The 21463-nt window shown below is 37.8% G+C and overlaps 1 protein-coding gene across 4 annotated transcripts in view; it reads right to left on the reverse strand.

Annotated features, from left to right (window-relative positions):
• HDAC9 (histone deacetylase 9) overlaps positions 1 to 21463 on the reverse strand; it is a 910581-nt gene that overhangs the window by 823070 nt on the left and 66048 nt on the right. For all 4 annotated transcript variants that reach the window (XM_038004699.2, XM_038004721.2, XM_007981950.3 and 1 more), the window contains exon 2: positions 15244 to 15364. In XM_038004699.2, coding sequence (XP_037860627.2) covers positions 15244 to 15268 — 25 coding nt within the window. In that variant the 5' untranslated portion in view covers positions 15269 to 15364. The remainder of the gene's footprint in view (positions 1 to 15243; positions 15365 to 21463) is intronic.

Consider the following 21463-nt stretch of genomic DNA (forward strand, 5'->3'; position numbering starts at 1 on the left):
ATAAAGAATGTTGGATCAATGAATTCTAAACTAACTTAAAACAATTTCCTGCTTAACCACAATTAAAAATCCTTTTACTCTTTCCACTATTCTTAACTACAGTACACATTTGTTTTGGGGAGAGAGGTGGTTTATAAGCAATGAAACAGGGAGAAGTTCAAGTTACTAAAAGAAAAAAGGGTGTTAGGTCTGCTTCCACCACTGTGCTAGCTGAAGGAGAGCCAAACTTAGTGACTTCCCCACATTTAGAGAACTCAATATGAAACCACAAGTCTTGCAAACAACAACTACCCTATTGCAATGTTTGTTGTTCAATGAATAGACAAGCCACGTTAGAGAGAGAGGGACCGGGGGCAGTGCTCACGCCTGTAATCCCAGCACTTTGGGAGCCCAAGGCGTGCGGATTGCCTGAGGTCAGAAGTTCAAGACCAGTCTGACCAACATAGTGAAACCCTATCTCTACTAAAAATACAAAAAAAAAAATTAGCCAGCGTGGTGGCATGTGCCTGTAATTCCAGCTACTCAGGAGGCTGAGGCAGGCGAATTGCTTGGATTAGGGAGGTGGAGGTTGCAGTGAGCCAAGATGGTGCCACTGCACTCCAGCCTGGGCGACAGAGTGAGACTCCATCAGAAATGGGAAAGGAAAGGAAAAGGAAAAGGGAAAAGGGAAAAAGGAAAAGGAAAAGACAAAAGAAAGGAAAGGAAAAGGAGAAAAGAGAAAAGAAAAGAAAAAATTCAGAGGATAGCACTAGAGGTGTAAAGAACCAAAAGTCAACAAATGAGTAAGCAAAAAAAAAAGGGACATGATTCATGACACATATGAAGCAGTTTGGTTTTGCTCAGGTATATTCAACTGCTTCCCTCCTCCCAAATTCCACACCCCCAGCACCACTATAATCAGCCTCCTCACAAAGTGCCCTTTATTCTTCATTTATTTGGCTCCTTTTGTGTGCTAGGCAGTATATTATTTAACTAAGAGAGCAACCCTAAATACAGCTGCCAACTGCTTCGCTCTATATACCCCCAAAAAAGGTACTTAGATGTTCCTTGCACTCAAAAAGGGCAGCCTATTAGAGAAGACAACCCCAGGACTAAGACATAAGTTCCAGAATTGAGAGACGTGACAAATGTCAGTAGTTCCAGAATTGAGAGAGGTAACAAATGTCAGCGTCACCAAGGAAGGTCTCACAGAAGAATGAAGTAGGAGCTGGGTGTTGAAGGTAAGTAAACAGGGCACTCCCAGTGGTGAGGAAGGCTCATTCAAAGGCCTCCAAGCAGGAAAATTGGACCTGGGGAAGTCAAGCAGCTCCACATGTTGAACGGAGTGAGGTTCATTGAAGAGAAAATTAAGATAAGCCTGAAAAAGGTACGGCTCCTTGTAGACCTTAAATAGATGTGATAGAGAGCCACTGACATTTCTTATGCAGGGCAGTGACTATATCAGAGTTAGGCTGAAAAAAGATTAATCACACTATAGACAACAGACTTGCTCTCAGGAAGCTCACACACAGATCCATCCGTCTTCAAGCAACCTCACAGAATTTAAATGTAGGTACTAACAGGGTGTACCCAATTTCCCTTCATTTCCCTTCTTCCTCATGTATTTCATTTTCCAAAACTTACTTATATAGACCCCAAATCTTTTCTGGAGTTAGGCAGAATAAAATAAAAAGAAAGAAAGAAAACTAAGAAAGGTAGGAAGGCAGATGGGTAGGCGGATTATCAGTTCTCCCAACAGAAGGGAAAATGAACTCTACTTTGACATACTTTATTGAAAATCAAAGACTCGATAGTGTACATTACCTAACACCAGTTATGGTATGTATTACTTTTCCGCTTTCTATAATTGGTTTCCTGAATTTTTCTGCTAATTTCTAGGTTCTATCATTGGCATACCATGACCTGTTAAAGCCTGTCTTTCAATTTACTGTTTCACTTTAAACATAAAGCCAAAGTAAGACACATCCAATTCTTCTTTAATAAAAAAGGAAGCACAGTAATGTAGACACAAGGATAAAAATACATTAAAAAACATAAAAGTTACCCAAACATGATGAAATAATCGGTACACCAAACCCCCATGACACACAGTTTACCTATATAACAAACCTGCACATGTACCTCTGAACCTAAAATAAATTTTTAAAAAAATTACCCAAACAGAATTTTCATACCTATATACTTTTATTTTCTAGGAGTTTAAAAAAATATCTCTAATTATAATAATTTTTAATACAACATACAATGACAGGAGATAGAACTTTTGGAAGATCTAGTTCACAATCACTGGGTTAATAACTTATTTTACAGAACGTATACCCGAAATGATAGTAACGTATCCCAAAATTTACATGTCCATGAACCACCAGGCAAATATTTGGAATTCCAGTGACAACCAAACAAGTAACTATAATGACTTGCAATATTCTTCTCTTATCAGATAGAGATTTCAAAAAGAGAGGTTCAAGATAACAGTCTGGCTTTTCCCTTTTGTACAGCAGTCCTGGATCTTCAGAAAGCACTGGGAATCTCAAGACCAGAAAAACACAGGGAAAGAAATCAAGCAGCCTTTCCAGTAACAGCAGACCAAGAAGGTGTCACCAGCTTTTATTAAACATGTTTACATTCCTAGAGAGTCCAAAACTCATGACTAGTTTTTCTCATTAATGATTTGTCATTTCGACATTTCTTTCTGAAGAACAATTTCTTTTGAGAGTTAAAGATAAAAGGTGAGTGCTTGGTCATATACCACTATGATTATCTGCCCTCTCACAGAACTCACAGAATTCCAAAGAAGGCAGAATTAGTAGGGCAAATTCCAACACCAAAGGAAAAATCCCCAGCTCACCCACAGCACTTTCCAGTGGAACTACAGTACTGGTATGAAGAGAACATTTTCTTGGACATTAACAGCCTGGGAGAAAAGGTTAATTATGCAATCATATGTGAGGAGCAACCATCTATCATAAGCAGCAAGAGACTTATATAATCAAGTGCCAGGAAGTTATTGTAAAAAAAAAAAAAAAAACGGGGGGGGGGGGGTTAAAAATAATTTTACAGACTACCTCAAAGCTTATCAATTTTCTATAAATAAATACAAGATTTTTTAAAAGCTCACCGATAATATGGTCATGAATCTTTCGTTTGGATGTTAAAGCAACTCCAAAGCAACACAAATCAACACACAGGCATGCATTATAAAACTTATGGATCTGTCCATTACAAGATGGCTGAATAAGAACAGCTCCAAGCTGCAGCTCCCAGTGTGATCGACACAGAAGACTGGTGATTTCTGCATTTCCAACTGAGGTACCTGGTTCATCTCACAGGGACTGATTGGACAGTGGGTACAGCCCACGGAGGGTGAGTTGAAGCAAGGAAGGGCGTCACCTCACAAAGTGCAAGGGGTCGGGGGATTTCCTTTTCCTAGCCAAGGGAAGCCGTGACAGATGGTACCTGGAAAAACGGGACACCCGCTCCCCCAACCACCAAATACTGTGCTTTTGCAACAGTCTTAGCAAACGGCACACCAGAAGATTATATCCCATGCCTGGCTTGGTGGGTCCCATGCCCACGGAGCCTTGCTCACTGATAGTGCAGCAGTCTGAGATTGACCTGCAAGGCAGCAGCCTGGCAGCAGGGAGGGACGTCCGCCACGGCTGAGGCTTGAGTAGGTAAACAAAGTGGCCAGGAAGCTTGAACTGGGTGGGGCCCACCACAGTTCAGAAAGGCCTGCTGCCTCTGTAGACCCTACCTCTGGGGGCAGGGCATAGCTGAACAAAAGGCAGCAGAAACTTCTGCAGACTTAAACATACCTTTCTGACACCTCTGAAGACAGTGGTTCTCCCAAAATGGTGTTTGAGCTTGGAGACCAGACAGACTGCCTCCTCAAGTGGGTCCCTGGCCCCCATGTAGCCTAACTGGGAGACACCTCCCAACAGGAGCCAATTGACACCTCATACAGGTGGGTGCCCCTCTGGGATGAAGTTTCCAGAGGAAGGATCAGGCAGCAATATTTGCCGTTCTGCAATATTTGCTGTTCTGCAGCATCCGCTGGTGATACCCAGGAAAACAGGGTCTGGAGAGGATCTCCAGCAATCTCCAAGAGACCTGCAGCTGAGGTTCCTGACTGTTAGAAGGAAAACTAACAAACAGAAAGGAATAGCATCAACATCAACAGAAAGGACATCCACACCAAAACCCCATCTGTAGGTCACCAACATCAAAGACCAAAGGTAGATAAAACCACAAAGATGGGGAGAAACCAGAGCAGGAAAGCTGAAAATTCTAAAAACCAGAGTGCCTCTTCTCCTCCAGAGGACTGCAGCTCCTCGCCAGCAATAGAACAAAGCTGGATGGAGAATGACTTTAATGAGCTGACAGAAGCAGGCTTCAGAAGATCAGTAATAACAAACTTCTCTGAGCTAAAGGAGGATGTTCAAACCCATTGCAAGGAAGCTAAAAACCGTGAAAAAACATCCAAATTAACAAAGTTAACAAGGATATCCAGGACTTGAACTCAGCTCTGCACCAAGCAGATCTAATAGACAGCTACAGGACTCTCCACCCCAAATCAAAAGAATATACATTCTTCTCAGCACCACATCACACTTATTCCAAAATTGACCACATAGTTGGAAGTAAAGCACTCCTCAGCAAGTGTAAAAGAACAGAAATCACAACAACTGTCTCTCAAACCACAGTGCAATCAAACTAGAATTCAGGATTAAGAAACTCACCAAAAACTGCATAACTACATGGAAACTGAACAACCTGCTCCTGAATGACTACTGGGTAAAAAACGAAATGAAGGCAGAAATAAAGACGTTCTTTGAAACCAATGAGAACAAAGACACAACGTACCAGAATCTCTGGGACACACTTAAAGCAGTGTGTAGAGGGAAATTTGTAGCACTAAATGCTCACAAGAGAAAGGAGGAAAGATCTAAAATTGACACCCTAATATCACAATTAAATGAACTGGAGAAGCAAGAGCAAATAAATTCAAAAGCTAGCAGAAGGCAAGAAAAAACTAAGATCAGAGCAGAACTGAAGGAGATAGAGACATAAAAAACCCTTCAAAAAAACCAGTGAATCCAGCAGCTGGTTTTTTGAAAAGATCAACAAAATTGGTAGACCACCAGCAAGATTAATAAGGAATAAAGAAGAAAAGAAAGAAGAATCAAATAGACACAATAAAAAAGTGATTAAAGGTATATCACCATCAATCCCACAGAACTACCATGAGAGAATACTATAAACACCTCTATGCAAATAAACTAGAAAATCTAGAAGAAATGGATAAATTCCTAGACACATACACCCTCCCAAGACTAAACCAGGAAGAAGCTGAGTCTCTGAATAGACCAATAACAGGCTCTAAAATTGAGGGAATAATACCCTAACAACCAAAAAGAGTCCAGGACCAGATGGACTCACAGCCAAATTCTATCAGAGGTACAAAGAGAAACTGGTACCATTCCCTCTAAAACTATTCCAATCAATAGAAAAAGAGGAAAACCTCCCTAAATCATTTTATGAAGCAAGCATCATCCTAATACCAAAACCTGGCAGAGACACAACAAAAAAAGAGAATTTTAGACCAATATCCCTGATAAACATCGATGCAAAAATCCTCAATAAAATACTGGCAAACCGAATCCAGCAGCACGTCAAAAAACTTATCCACAATGAACAAGTTGGTTTCATCCCTGGAATGCAAGGCTGGTTCAACATAGACAAATCAATAAACATAATCCATCACATGGACAGAATCAATGACAAAAATCACATGGTTATCTCAATAGATGCAGAAAAGGCCTTCGACAAAATTCAACAGCACTTTATGCCAAAAACTCTCAATAAACTAGGTATTGATGGAACATATCTCAAAATACTAAGAGCTATTTATGACAAAGCCACAGCCAATATCATACTGAATGGACAAAAACTGGAAGCATTCCCTTTGAAGACAGGCACAAGACAGGGATGCCCTCTTTCACCGCTCCTATTCAACATAGTGTTGGAAGTTGGCCAGGGCAATCAGGCAAGACAAAGAAATAAAGGGTATTCAATTAGGAAAAGAGGAAGTCAAATTGTCCCTGTTTGCAGATGACATGATTGTATATTTAGAAAACACCATCGTCTCAGCCCAAAATCTCCTTAAGCTGATAAGCAACTTCAGCAAAGTCTTAGGATACAAAATTAATGTGCAAAAATCACAAGCATTCTTATACACCAGTGACAGTCAAACAGAGAGCCAAATCAGGAATGAACTTCCATTCACAATTGCTTCAAAGAGAATAAAATACCTAGGAATCCAACTTACAAGGGATGTAAAGGACCTCTTCAAGGAGAACTACAAACCACTGCTCACTGAAATCAAAGAGGACACAAACAAATGGAAGAACATACCATGCTCATGGATAGGAAGAATCAATATCGTGAAAATGGCCATACTGCCCAAGGTAATTTATAGATTCAATGCCATCCCCATCAAGCTACCAATGAGCTTCTTCACAGAATTGGAAAAAACTGCTTTAAAGTTCATATGGAACCAAAAAAGAGCCCGCATCTCCAAGACAATCCTAAGTCAAAAGAACAAAGCTGGAGGCATCACGCTACCTGACTTCAAACTATACTACAAGGCTACAGTAACCAAAACAGCATGGTACTGGTACCAAAACAGAGACATAGACCAATGGAACAGAACAGAGTCCTCAGAAATAATACCACACATCTACAGCCATCTGATCTTTGACAAACCTGAGAGAAACAAGAAATGGGGAAAGGATTCCCTATTTAATAAATGGTGCTGGGAAAACTGGCTAGCCATAAGTAGAAAGCTGAAACTGGATCCTTTCCTTACTCCTTACACGAAAATTAATTCAAGATGGATTAGAGACTTAAATGTTAGACCTAATACCATAAAAATCCTAGAGGAAAACCTAGGTAGTACCATTCAGGACATAGGCATGGGCAAAGACTTCATGTCTAAAACACCAAAAGCAACAGCAGCAAAAGCAAAAATTGACAAATGGGATCTCATCAAACTAAAGAGCTTCTGCACAGCAAAAGAAACTACCATCAGAGTGAGCAGGCAACCTACAGAATGGGAGAAAATTTTTGCAATCTACTCATCTGACAAAGGGCTAATATCCAGAACCTACAAAGAACTCAAACAAATTTACAAGAAAAAAACAAACAACCCCATCCAAAAGTGGGCAAAGGATATGAACAGACATTTCTCAAAAGAAGACATTCATACAGCCAACAGACACATGAACAAATGCTCATCATCACTGGCCATCAGAGAAATGCAAATCAAAACCACAATGAGATACCATCTCACACCAGTTAGAATGGCGATCATTAAAAAGTCAGGAAACAACAGGTGCTGGAGAGGATGTGGAGAAATAGGAACACTTTTACACTGTTGGTGGGATTGTAAACTAGTTCAACCATTATGGAAAACAGTATGGCGATTCCTCAAGGATCTAGAACTAGATGTACCATATGACCCAGCCATCCCATTACTGGGTATATACCCAAAGGATTATAAATTATGCTGCTATAAGGACACATGCACACGTATGTTTATTGCAGCACTATTCACAATAGCAAAGACTTGGAATCAACCCAAATGTCCATCAGTGACAGATTGGATTAAGAAAATGTGGCACATATACACCATGGAATACTATGCAGCCATAAAAAAGGATGAGTTTGTGTCCTTTGTAGGGACATGGATGCAGCTGGAAACCATCATTCTTAGCAAACTATCACAAGAACAGAAAACCAAACACCGCATGTTCTCACTCGTAGGTGGGAACTGAACAATGAGATCACTTGGACTCGGGAAGGGGAACATCACACACCGGGGCCTGTCATGGGGAGGGGGGAGGGGGGGGGATTGCATTGGGAGTTATACCTGATGTAAATGACGAGTTGATGGGTGCAGCACACCAACATGGCACAGGTATACATATGTAGCAAACCTGCACGTTGTGCACATGTACCCTACAACTTGAAGTTTAATAATAATAAATAAATTAAAAAAAAAAAAAAAAAAAAAACCTGCACATTGTATACATGTACCCTAGAACTTAAAGTATAATTTTAAAAAAAAAGATAAAAGAAAAACTTATGGATCATAACTGCAAGGAAAAGTATGGTAAAATTCATAACCATGCCTCACCCACTGGAAACTCTAAATTCTGTAAATCTACAGAATAAAGACAGAAGAACCAAGAAAATAAAGGGGGTGCAGTGGATAAGGAGACAATTAAAATGCAATTACAGTTTGTAAGAAAAACAAGTACATCTATTTGGTTCATAAAAAATACTTTTGCAGGCTGCGTGCAGTGGCACATACCTGTAATCCCAGCACTCTGGGAGGCAGAGGCAGGTGGATCACCTGAGGTCAGGAGTTCAAAACCAGCCTGAGCAACATGGTGAAACCCCGTCCCTACTAAATACAAAAAATGAGCCAGGCATGGTGCCTCATGCCTGTAATCCCAGCTACTTGGGAGGCTGAGGCAGAAGAATTGCTTGAACTGAACCCAGGAGACGGAGGTTGCAGTGAGCCGAGATCACGCCATTGCACCGCAGCCTGGGCAACAAGAACAAAACTCCATTTAAACACACACACACACACAACACACACACACACAAGACTTTTGCACCTCCCAAACTTGTGATCTTTTAACAATTTTATTTAACATAGTTCTTAGCTTTCTAACCCTACAACAAGTTAGAGGCAATAAATTATAAGTGGAGAAAACTGCTATACGTTGACATTCTCAAAATATGACAAAAATTAAGAAATATGCAGAAAACCACAGAAAGTAAAGCCTTTGGGGGATATTTAGTGTAAAAGTACAGGTTACATGGCTCCACATACCTTTGTATTCCCCTAGAGTTAAGATAGTACTGCAACACAAGCACACATGCACCACACATGTATACATACACACACAGAGTTTTTGTACTCAAGAATAAACTCCAATCTATACAGAAAAAAAAATCTTCTATAAAGGTTTCATATGATGCTATAAACAAAGGGCTGTACATGTGTATTTGCAGAGGTAGCAAGATTTTGCTTATGGGGCTGAAGAAAATATATAGTCTAGCATTGTTTCATAATTGTGTTCATGAAAAGATCAGTGTAAAACAAGTATTTATCAACCGCTGTATATTTGGCCTAGATTTTCATCATAATACTTAAAACAACAGAGGTGTTGAAAACCATGACCCCAAAATGCAATAAAGAACAAATGTAAGAATTGTAAGTATCAAGTTTAAAGTACTTTTTCCTCAGCATATGTGCAATTATAATTTCAGATAAATTGACATTATTTTTAAACGCTAATTAAGGAAATATAATATTCAGCATACATTTTACTCCCATTTTCTGCAGAGTTCCCACTAACAGGAACTTGAATTTTCTAACAGCTACACTGGGCATTATTCCGCATGATTCATAAAGAAAGGCTTAGGCAACTCTTAGAAAATGTAGGTAAGCTGATCTGCCCTGATTTTAATGTGTTTCAATCTCTTTAAAGGAAACTTACTTAACTTCTTAATGACTGGCTAAATCAAGAGCGCATTATAAAATACTCCACCTCTTGGTAAGCAATACCATATTTGCAGTCCTAGGTATAAAATTTTAAGACAAATGTAGAGAGAGCCCAGCTGTTCACCAAACCTGTCTCCTCCTCTTCCTGGAGTACTGCTAGACTACATTTCCCAGCCTCCTTTATGGTTAAGTATGGCCATGTGGCTAAATTCCACTCAACGAAGTGTGAACAAAAGTGATGTACCTTTGGAAACTTCCCACACTCAATGCACTTCTTCCATTTCCCTCCCATCAGCTTGATGTGGAGATGCACACTGATCTTAGAATACATGAACTGAAGAAGCATAAACCAGTTAGAAGCTGTCTGAGGCAAAGGGTAGCTATTAGAAAAAGAGCAGCTCGCTACTCAGGAAAACCCTTTTAGTCTTTATATGAATGAGAAATAATCTTGTTTTCTGTTTAGCCTATATTATGGAGGTTGTTTGTAGTGTTACAATAATGAAAATTATATGTTAAATTATCCACCAAAATTAATTGTGAAAAGCAAATGTAAGAACAAATAAATGTGCAAAACAAATTTATACTGAATATTTTCAGAAAAGGTTTATGCCTCACTTATTAAAGCACTGTCCTTCAAAAACTAGAGAATGAATAAAATGCTTTATTTGGTGTGTTTCAAACTTGAATATCAGATTGAGAAGTTTTGACTTACAAATAGCGAAAGAATGAATCACTTAATTGTGAAGTTAAAGTAGTAAAAAAAAAAAAAAAAATCCAAAACAATAGTTAATAACTTTAACATACAGTGTTTCCTATTAACACCATACCCTGTGATCAACTTCTGCTACAACAAATACCAAAAAACTAATTTGCTTTATTATCCTGGAATATTTTTCTTGAATATTACTTGAAATAGATAATTGGCCAGTGGCCTGAAAATATTTTAGTTATATAGAGCTACTTGTCATGGGATTTGACCTGTATTTCATTAAAAAGCTAAGTGATCATACTCATCTAGGGAAGCCATAACCTATTTGATTTGCCCTAAGACTCTATTTCATTTAACATTCATTTTTTATGGTAACATGCTATGAACAAACTGAAGAAAAATACCCACTTGGACATTATGATATTTGTTTGTAGCTTTGTCCTGGTTTTAGTTTCCTGCTTAATGACTAAATGGCACCACAGTGGGTAATGCGCTGCAGTAAAAGTGGTGAATCATTAAAGAGTTCGTAAATTTTAAAAACAGGGGCAGGCCTTCTGGGTCCCATATGCTTCTAAAAAACCCGATGTTGTGCTGTATTAATTGAACCATGAAGCTTTTATTAGTCCTCTTTAAAAATGCTTGCAGAGAAGCTTTTATTAATGTGTGCCCCCAAATTGTTTATACTACTTAGCATTTCCATAACAATTTATATTTCAAAGAACTTTTTGATCATTAGTTACATCTACTCTACATTTCTATAGAGGAATTCAGCTGTTTAGCAAAACAGAGGCATGAAGGTAAATCTCTTACCTAATTTTTGCCCAAGACTTGCCAATAAGAAAATGAATAGAATATGAGAAAATGAACAGAATATGAGATCTTGCTTAAACCTTTCACTTCTATAAACAGCTTGGTCCTCTCACTCCATATGAGTAGAGTAGTTGTTGTAAGTATTCCCACAATGGTGAAAAGAGAGATGAGCTAGCTTTATACACGGGGCTTTGAAAACTAATGTTATAGGACTTTGCAACACAGCTCTGGCCACTCTACCTTCCAAACTTACCTAGAAGCCCACAAGGCCAGAACACTGCACAATTCTAAGAGCAACAGGCACATTGTGTTCTATGCTTGGAAAATTCCTTTGGATGCATTTTCATCAAAGTTAATTACAAAAATTAGATTCCATCAAATTTAAAAATCATCCTGGAATCATGTTAGGGTTGATGTAGCCCAATTTATTTTAAAATGTTCAGGCTGAAATCAGGTTTTCTATAATCTTGAGATCAGACTAAAAATCTGCTCTGGGTTAAAATACGCTTAAACTTCTTTTGAGGAAAATCAAGGCACTCCATAAAAATTTCTTTGGTCCATCCATCTCCCCATAAAAATGAGATGGCTTATATAGAAGCAAAGCCACTAGAATGTTCCCCTCAAATTATTGCCTTCTCTAGGTTTCCACAGTGGTAGCTTTCTTTCCTTTTTTTTTTTTTTTTTTGGAGACAGGGTCTTGCTCTGTGGTCTAGGCTAGATTGCAGTGCAGTGGCATCATCATGGCTCACTCACTGCAGCCTTGACCTCCTGGGCTCAAGCAATCCTCCCACCTCAGTCTCCTAAGTAGCTGGGACTACAGGCATGCACCACCATGCCAAGCAATTTTTTCAAAAATTTTTTGTAGAGATATGGTCTCACCATGTTGCCCAGGCTAGTCTCAAACTCCTGGGCTCAAGCAATCTTCCCACCTAGGCCTCTCAAACTGCTGGGATTACAGGAATGAGCCACTGCACCTAGCCAGTGTTAGCTTTTTTTTTAATCTATCATCAGAGAACAAAAAAACTAAATTATCATAGTTTTGCTCACAAGAGAGACACTTACTTGAGACAGGACTTAATGATGTATTTTTTTTTTGTATTTATGGTCTCCAAATATGAAACACTAGTGTTGTTGAATGGACTAACAGCACTTCTACACTTTGCCAAGTCATAGTAAAGAGCAAGATACATTCTACAATCCAGTGTCCTTCCCCCAGGTTACCACACGATACTCTTCCAGGGAGGAGTCTGGAAATCTGTATTTTTAACAAGTCTCAGGAGATTTTTACTATCTGACACATTTGGAAAATGCTAGATAAGATGAGTCCTAAAGTCCTTCTTTCTGAGATTTGGCAATTCTGATAAAAAATTACATTACTAGAAATAGTATCCATACTGCTGTACAAAGGAAATAAATTTCTGGTCCTAAATTTATTAAAATATGACACTGAATGGACCAAAGCTATTAATATTTCTGTCTCTCCTACAAAAGGGTGCTGTCCATAAGGGTAGAAACTATGTTTTAGTGCTCATTGTGTCCCTATTGGGTAACACACTGGCTGGCACAAGTAAGATGCTTAATAAGTTTTGAATGAAGAGCTCAACTGCAGCAGCTAGCTGCCACTCTTATCCAGATAGTCTTTCCTCCATTCAGGATCCTCAGTGCCCAAAAGCAATACCCAATGCTCTAACTTTGAACATAACTGGGCAGCAAAATTAAAATAAAAACTAGTAAATTTTATATACAAAAATCAGCACTTATTGTTTGACTGAATACATGATTAAGACGGTGGCATTTTGTACTTCATATCAATCACATTTGAATATGGATGGAGAACTTTTCTAAGAATGATGTTAACGCATGGGAAAAATAAGAATTCAAACTATACCAGAACCAATTTTGAAGACAAACATACTCAGTCTGAAACATGGACTATTAAAGAATTTCTGGAACTACTGAAGTGAGTCTATTTTCCTTTCTGGTGCACAATAACTCCTTAGAGCCATTTGTGGAACAAAAGCAAAATAAATGGATGGTGATTGCATAAGACCAATTTAATTCTCTTTTTAGATAGTGGGAAAAAAGATGTAAGAAAAACATATTTTTTTCTAAATCAAACAATCAGGTTATTTCTCACCAGTGGAATATATATGGCACCATAAGATGCAAGCTAATAACAGGAGAAGAATTTTTTTTTTTATGTTTGTGGCAGGAACATTTTCCTTTATCTATGCAAAGTGCATTTCAGGTCTCTGATCATAGTTATTTACTTGCAATAAATAGAGAAACTCCTACCCACCTGCCACATTTACTATCACTTTCCTCAACTTCAGATTTCATTCATAAAATCTTCCCAAACAGAGTTGATTGAGACCTCTGTATAATGTTATTGTCAACACAGCAGAATTATTTATAAGAAAAAGGTACACAAGGAAATTTTGGTGACCCTAAAGTCAAGTAAGTTTCACTCAATGTCTTATTTATCCATTACCTTTTCTCTCTTCATAAATGAACAATCATCATGACTGGCAAGAATTTCCTCATCAAATAGCAGCTTCAAGTAAGATTTTCATTTTATAAAATCAATATTCTTGGGGAGCAGGGTATACCAACATCCACTGCCAAACATTATCACAAGAAAAAAAAATTGACCATAGTGGTTCTAAATTAATGCCTCTTTTAAACACTCCAATTTTGAAACACTGAATTTTTGTACAAATAAGTATATGTAATATTTAAAATGCAATATACACCTATATAAGGTAAATGTTATTTTAAGTTCATTCCAATAGTAAGAATAATAGTACTAGACTACAATTGTAATAAGCAATGCAGCTCACAGAACACACTTCAACAAGGTTGTCTGTAGAGGATGGTGGAGGATGGGATGAGAAACAGGCAGAAGAAGCTAAACCAGTGATTCCCAAAGTGTGGTCCCCAAGCAGCAACAGCATTGCCAGCGGAGCCTGTAAAAATCACAATTTCTGGGCCCCACTCCAGACTTACAAAATCAAAAACTATGAGAATAGGGCTTGCTTTAACAAACTCTCCAAGTGATGTCAATGTATGCTAAAGTTTGAGAATCACTAGGCAATAAAGACTCAGAGATAACGGGCATAAGTAACTGTCATCTGCTTAACCAAGTGACAAGCCAATTATCAAACATGGTTGTGACTAAAGACTCAGGGATTTCTTGACTACACCATGTAGAATCAAGTTCCAAATTCAGCATACAGGTTGGCAGCCTGTTGGGGATATGGGGAAAGGCTGATGAAACAGTAGAATTCCCAAACAGCTAACGTGGGTGTGGCAATCCAGGGAATGAAAATCTTGGCAAAAGTTTTCTCCCTTATATGCCCTGAATATGACAGTACATAAGCTTCAATTTAGAGAGTTGAATAACCCAAGAATATGAATATGCTAAAGAATCTATAAAGAAAGAAATGTTCCTATAAGTATCCAAGCAGAAAATTCTTGTAAAACTTGTCTGTTACTAGTATGTGGTATCTGACCCTACTTCATCATTCCTAAAACTTGGATTGTGTTTGTTCCAAAAATGACAGCCTGTTCCTAGAGGAATGGGTGTTGGCTGTGCTGATCACAGCACTACATGAGCAGCACACATCACTCTGGAACAGGAGGAAGCAGGTGCTGAGATTATAATTAAATATGTATATAGGAAACAGGAGTGGCAGCAAAGAAGGGTGGGGAGGAAAAATATCCTTCCTGTGTGTCAAAGAGATGGAGGTGGAGTCAACCCACAAGCTGACTCCCAAAGCCCCACAGTATAATTTAAAAGCATACAGACACATGTTAGGTCAGAAAGATTATGGGTGCAAAATGGATTCCTACATAATATTTCATATTCATAACTTCATAAAGTTCAATCTGAATGTTACCTTGGAAGCAGAAGAATTAAAGTCCCATACTCAGACTAAAATGCAAATCAAATCAGTTGTCCAGGAAGCAAACTGGGTGAAGCAATAGAGAATTAGCTTTCAAATGCAAAATTCAAAATTTGTTACATTAAGCCATCTTTGTTCAAAAAAAAAGTTCCTTCATAAATTAAATTACTCAGTTTGAAACAACATAAAGCAACATCTTTCACATAAAGTCTATTAACAGTGTAAGAAGCAACCAGACTGACCAGGCTGTGCAGGTGAGCTCATCATGAGAATTGGAGGGACTGCTAAGACTAGAATGCAGATTCACAGTCTTTGTCGTTCAACTGCTGACGATGATCCAAGAGAGATTGGCAGAGGAGAAACCTAGAACATAAGAAAAATGCAACGTTTAAGATACAAGCTATGTCAAGTCACACTGAAAAAGAAACACAGAGAACTGGCCTTGAGTGTCGACTTAGCCACAGTGCAACCGTGTGTCTTTGAAGCAGTCATATCAACCTTCCAGGTCTCTAAGTCTTCATCTAAAAAAGAGCAAATTTAGCAGTCTCCCTTACAGAACAAGAATATTGAGAACACAGAAATAAAATAATAGGTGTAGAAGGAATCTGTGAGGGAGAAAGCAATTCACATAATTATAATTAGCTTACTATTTACTGTTCACTATAATTTGTTTGCTATTATCATTATTAGAGAAATTAAAAACCTTTTTTGGATTCTTGGATATAAGTATCTCATTACATAGCATTTTAAACTATCGTTATCAAAGACTTCCTCTTACAGAAAGGACCGCTTGGCAAAAAGAAATGTTTAATGGACTAAAAAAAAACCAAAAAGGCCATAAACTATAAGAGTGACAGAAAACTCCCATGATAATTTCCACTTCTTCTTAAAGTCTTTTGTAACCTTGTTCCAGCCCAAAGTAATAGCAACCATAGTCTTTCTAGGAGTCAAACTAACTGGATGGACTTTTTAAAAGGAATTTAAGGGACTTTCTGCTTTTAATTTGAATGTACTTCCACTTCTAGACACTTAGAGGAAAAGCAACTGGAAGGACATTTTCCTAAGAGTTTACTGGAATGTCAAACTTAAGAAAAAAGCAGCAGCTTTTAAAATTACACTTAATGAGTTTCTCACTAAAATAGTATATCCCAATTGCACTATTTTTATAGACAGATGCTGTAACTCTGAGAATTATATACTCCTTTATCTTCAGAATCCAACATATTTATTGTGATTCGTTTTTCCATCACTATTTTGAAAGTGTTATTGCTATTTTTGCCCAAATGTATAAAGCCAGATATAAATACATATTTTCTTTGAAGAACTTTATAACAACACCAAGAATACCTATAATACTTCATATGGTCTCTAAATAGAAATGTGCTATTTAGTTATTCAAACAGCTAAGTAGTGTCATTAGATCTAGCAGGCTACTTCTCATCACATCCTCGGTGCTCAATAAGTATTAAGATTTAATAACAATTAAAATGTATATTTTTATAAATATCCTTCAAAAATTATATTGACATGCTGTTTTATTAACATTATCCGAAGAGTCTTGATTTCTATGTTAATGAGAAAGCAACATCTCTAAAGAAAGATAAAAATGAAGGGCAAATTTTTTTTTTTATATCAAGAAATGGACATTCTAACATTAGTTTTAGATAAAAATCGTTCAATGTGATATTTACCATAATAATAACATCACTCTTTGGGAGGCCGAGGCGGGTGGATCAGTTGAGGTCAGGAGTTTGAGACCAGCCTGGCCAAGATGGTGAAACTCCGTCTCTATTAAAAACACAAAAAATTAGCCAGGCATGGGGGTGGACACCTGTAATCCCAGCTACTCAGGAGGCTGAAGCAGGAGAACCACTTGAACCTGGGAGGTGGAGGTTGCACTGGGCCAAGATAGTGCCACTCCACTCCAGGCCTGGGCAACAAAAGCAAAATTCTGTCTCAAAAAGAATAATAATAATAATGATAATAAACATAAATATAAACATCACTCACATTGTTATTTATAGTTACAAAGTACTTTTAGACATGTCACCATATTTGATATTACTTTCATAAGAAACACGCTAATAACTTGTAACTCTCTCCTCTCACTCTGGACCTAATAGGTGAGGAAATTGAGATGCTATCTGCTTCATAATTAAAAGTAAATAAAATAAAAGTTAAATTTACTTGAATTTGAATTTACAGACTATCTTAAATTAACAAGTGTGAACTTCAAGATTTTGTCATTCTTATTTTTTTACATTGTGCTCTGAAACATTTTATAAATGCTCTTGATACATTCTTGATTCTCAGTGGCACAATTTGATTTTAAATTAAGAATAACAAATAGAAAGCAACAGGAAAGCTTTAGAGAATGTAAGTGAAGCAGCTCTGAAAAGTACCTTCCATCAAGGGCATAGTTAGTGTGATTCTTAAAAAAATGTTTTTCATCTTTAATGTCGCTTTGTACAATTGATACTTGTGTATTTGCCAGTATAACTCAAATTTAGCCAATAATTTCTAACAGTTCAACAGCAGTTAATGTCTACCACTTATTTCCACAAAAAAACACATAACAACTCTCCATGACATGCTGATTTGTGGCTGGGTATGTAATAGTTGGGTTTTGATTTCATAGCTCCAAACCTAAGTTGCAAAGTAAATCTGGGATGGAAATATAAATTTGACTTACAAATATCAAGTCTTTTTGAAAGTAAAACAACTCCCCTTGCCTTCAGTTTTTTTAATAACTGCCTCCTTATGACACATTGCTCTAACATTTATGAAAATGTTATCTCAATACTCTTTTAATGAAAATTAATAGGCATTTCTATATTGATATTCACTAGTTTCCATTTACTGCATTTCCATTTCCAATAATCCACATTAAATCAAAGTTATCATTACTGCCACAGCTGCACAAGTAGAATATGGTGATTTAAGGAGTTCTCCTAAAATGTTTCAGGGATATGGATCTGCTGTGCATACGTGCACATCACATGTATGGATGCATCACAGGCTATATATGCTTCCCTCTCCTCATAGCCACAAAATCAGATTAGCAGCCTGATCCACACTTTTTAGGAACAAAATTGATATATAATTTTATACAAATTAAGACCACTTTAAGTTGCCTGGAAAAGAAAGAAGGGTCAATGGCCAACATCTGTCAATGAGAATGGGGAATTTATTCTCAAATCTTCCCACACTTCTTTATCCAAATGGGCTGCAGAGTAATAGACTGTTTAGAAGTTCCCCTCATATGTTAGTCATTCTTATGATAAGTCTGAACTAGAAATAATACGAAACTGGCCTTCAGGTGGGTAGATAACAAAAAAGAATAGAAAAATAATACAAATTGTTTGTAAGTACAGATTATCAAAACATATAATAGAAATATCTCTGTTTTCAATAAATAGTTTCAATGAATTTTAACATGAGTTTCTCCATGCTGTAAAAAACATATCCATATAGGTGCACATTGAAGGAAATAAACACATGTGCAGCCAAAACAACTGCTGCTATGAATCCTTTGTCTCTTAAGATCCAGGAATGGTTATTTTGGTTCTTGACTATATAAATCCACAATAAAAGACTAAGAATCCTTTGCTTCAATAAGATCACCTCTGACTACAATTTTGTCAGCTCCCTGAAAGTACATTACTACTGTAATATCCTCGGCTGTAGCACAGGGCAACAACTCAAGACAGTGACATCTTGCAGTCTCAGCTTACCCATGCAGCCAGAAAAAAAGAGGGCACTACCACATTTCACTATCCCAGCCTATTACTGTCCTTAACATCATACGTGGTAGTCTTCCATGGGTCCTTTAACCATTCCACCTGCTCAATAGTAATAGCATCACAAGTCAGAAGAGCTTTACATGACACAAAGAAATTGCACATGGAGTATCTCTTCTGATCTTCACAACAGCCCTTTGGGGTACACTGAATCAGCTGTTATTATTTCCATTTTACCAACAAGGCGTCTGAGGTGTAAAGAGATTCAGGAATTTGTTTACAGATATGTGGCTGGTAAATGGAGGGCTGATCCTGTAACTCGTAGCCCAGTGCTTTCTTCGTAGCATTGCAAGGAATTACAGGCCACTTGAGCAGAGCTGTTTGAACATCAAGACCTTGCCTATCTAGTCATTACAACTTCAGTAATGGCTCATTGAGATGCAGGTCTTCTTTACTAAAGGACCTAGCAAGCCATTGAATAGATCAAACTCAGTCACAAAACATGATACAATGAATCCAAAAGTTGCCATAAAAGTCTACAAATTATCTCACAACACAAGCTTTCAAATTTGACTTAGACTTCATGTTTCTTGAATATCACAATAACCATTTTGGTTTTTAACTATACTCTGAGTTTCTTATTACAGTTGTCTTTTTTCCCCACTTTTGGGTAACTAGTATTATTTTGGATAGTGTGCTACTAAAAAAAGAGACCACTTTTGTAGTCTACGTAGGTAACAAAAACCTTGTCTATTTAAATCTGATATATCTTCCTCACACCTAGGGCAAGCCAAAATGTACAGTTCAGTCTACACAGTCATTCACACTTATCTACAGGTCCTTCTCTTCTCAAATTGAGCCATTAACCATGGTTCCTCTATAGAGTATGCTTCAAAAACTCAGTTTAACACAATCACTATATAGATCATTTATTGGTGGGAAAAGCTTACTGTGCCAACACGTTGAACACCAAGAGATTCATCAGATCCTTAGTCTCTCTCTCTCATGCTTTAGAACCTGAAATTCTGCTGTAATTTTAACTTTAGAGAAAAGCATTAGAAAACTGCTCTTAACATTGTGTTCAACTCAACAACCCTTACTGAACACATACAAGACACACTGTTACCCAACATGGAAACCTTAAATTCTATTTCATTTATCTGTTTCTTGCTTTTACCATAGACAGTCACCAGAATGAGAACACTGACCTCTTAAAAATATCTTTCTTATCTGAATCCTCCTTTCCATTTCAATTAATACTGCTTCGGCTCAATTAATTGTTTGCTCTTGATTGGATTCTTAATCTAGTCTTCTCTCTGGTATCCCTGCCTCCAGGGAATGTATAAATAAATGAATGAGTCAGTAACTACAATTTGGTGACACACAGCTCCTTAGTTGGTATTCAAGTGCCTTCATAACTGGTCTCCTTTCATCCCACATTTCCTCCTTCCTTCTTTTCCTCATGTATGGCCCCCATGGTTTCAGGCAATCTGTGATTACTCCTAGAGTGATATTCAACATTATTAGCTACTACCAAGGGACGGGCTACTCAGAATGAACACCTGTATGAGCACTGGTGGAGCTTTACTAAAACATATCAGTTGACTATGAGTCCTGCCTATTCCTACACAGTATCATTCGCATTCCATGCTTTTGTGTCTCTGCAAAGGATACTATTACCTTTTCTGCACCTCCCACCTTGAATTCTTGGAGTTTTTTTGGTTGGTTGGTTTTTGAGGTAGGGTCTCACTTTGTTTCACGTGATCACAGCTCATTGCACCTTCAATCTCCTGGGCTCAAGTGATCCTCCCACCTTAGCCTCCTGAGTAGCTGGGACTACAGGCGTGTGCCACCATGCCCACCTAATATTTTCACTTTTTTTTGTAGAAACAATTTATCCCCATCATCCTGCCTCAGTCTCACAAAATGCTGGGATTACAGGTGTGAGCCACCGCACCCAGCTGTACCTTGAACTCTTTAAGGCCATGTTGAAATGAGAATTCTTAGCCAACCACTCCAAGTAAAAGATCAGCTTTCTTATCTATGTTTCCATTGTACCTTGTATCATACCCATAATAACATCACATATGTTAGACAATAATAATGCCTCTTTATGTTAGTGGAGTACTTTCATCCATGATGAGGCTATGTTCTTCAGTTCAGGGACTGCACTACATTCATCTTTGTAACCCCCACACCTAGCAGAAAACCTGGTACATGGCAAGTACACAATAAGCTCCTGATGAATAAGTGAACAGGCAGTAAGAACTAAACCAATGATTCTGTAGTTATGCAACTTTGAGGCAGAATCACTTATCCAATTTGTTAGTATAGATTCCTGAAAGACCAGTACACAGTCCTTGGATTTGGAACAGAGAAAGAAAGAAAAATATTCTTGAGTTTGGGCCACCATCTAGAAAGAGCAAACCTAGATGGGATGGGTGCCTGCATGGGTTGGGAAGACACCAGACATCCCCAAACTTTGCCCATGAATTATGTTGACCAAGATAGGGTCACTTCCTAGGCTTTTCAATTAAAGTAATTTCTTAGCTCATTGAAAGGATTCCGTTTCTCTCTCACCTTATTAGCATCAGCCTTTTTTCCCCAAGGACATCCATCTTTTTATCAGACATGCTCTACACACTCAAGTTGGCCTCAAAACAATCAAACCACTTATTCATGAAGACAAGGGAACATGGGATGCAGAGATGTAAGGATACTT

Source organism: Chlorocebus sabaeus, chromosome 21 (genome assembly GCF_047675955.1).
Source record: "Chlorocebus sabaeus isolate Y175 chromosome 21, mChlSab1.0.hap1, whole genome shotgun sequence".
Classification (NCBI taxonomy): domain Eukaryota; kingdom Metazoa; phylum Chordata; class Mammalia; order Primates; family Cercopithecidae; genus Chlorocebus; species Chlorocebus sabaeus.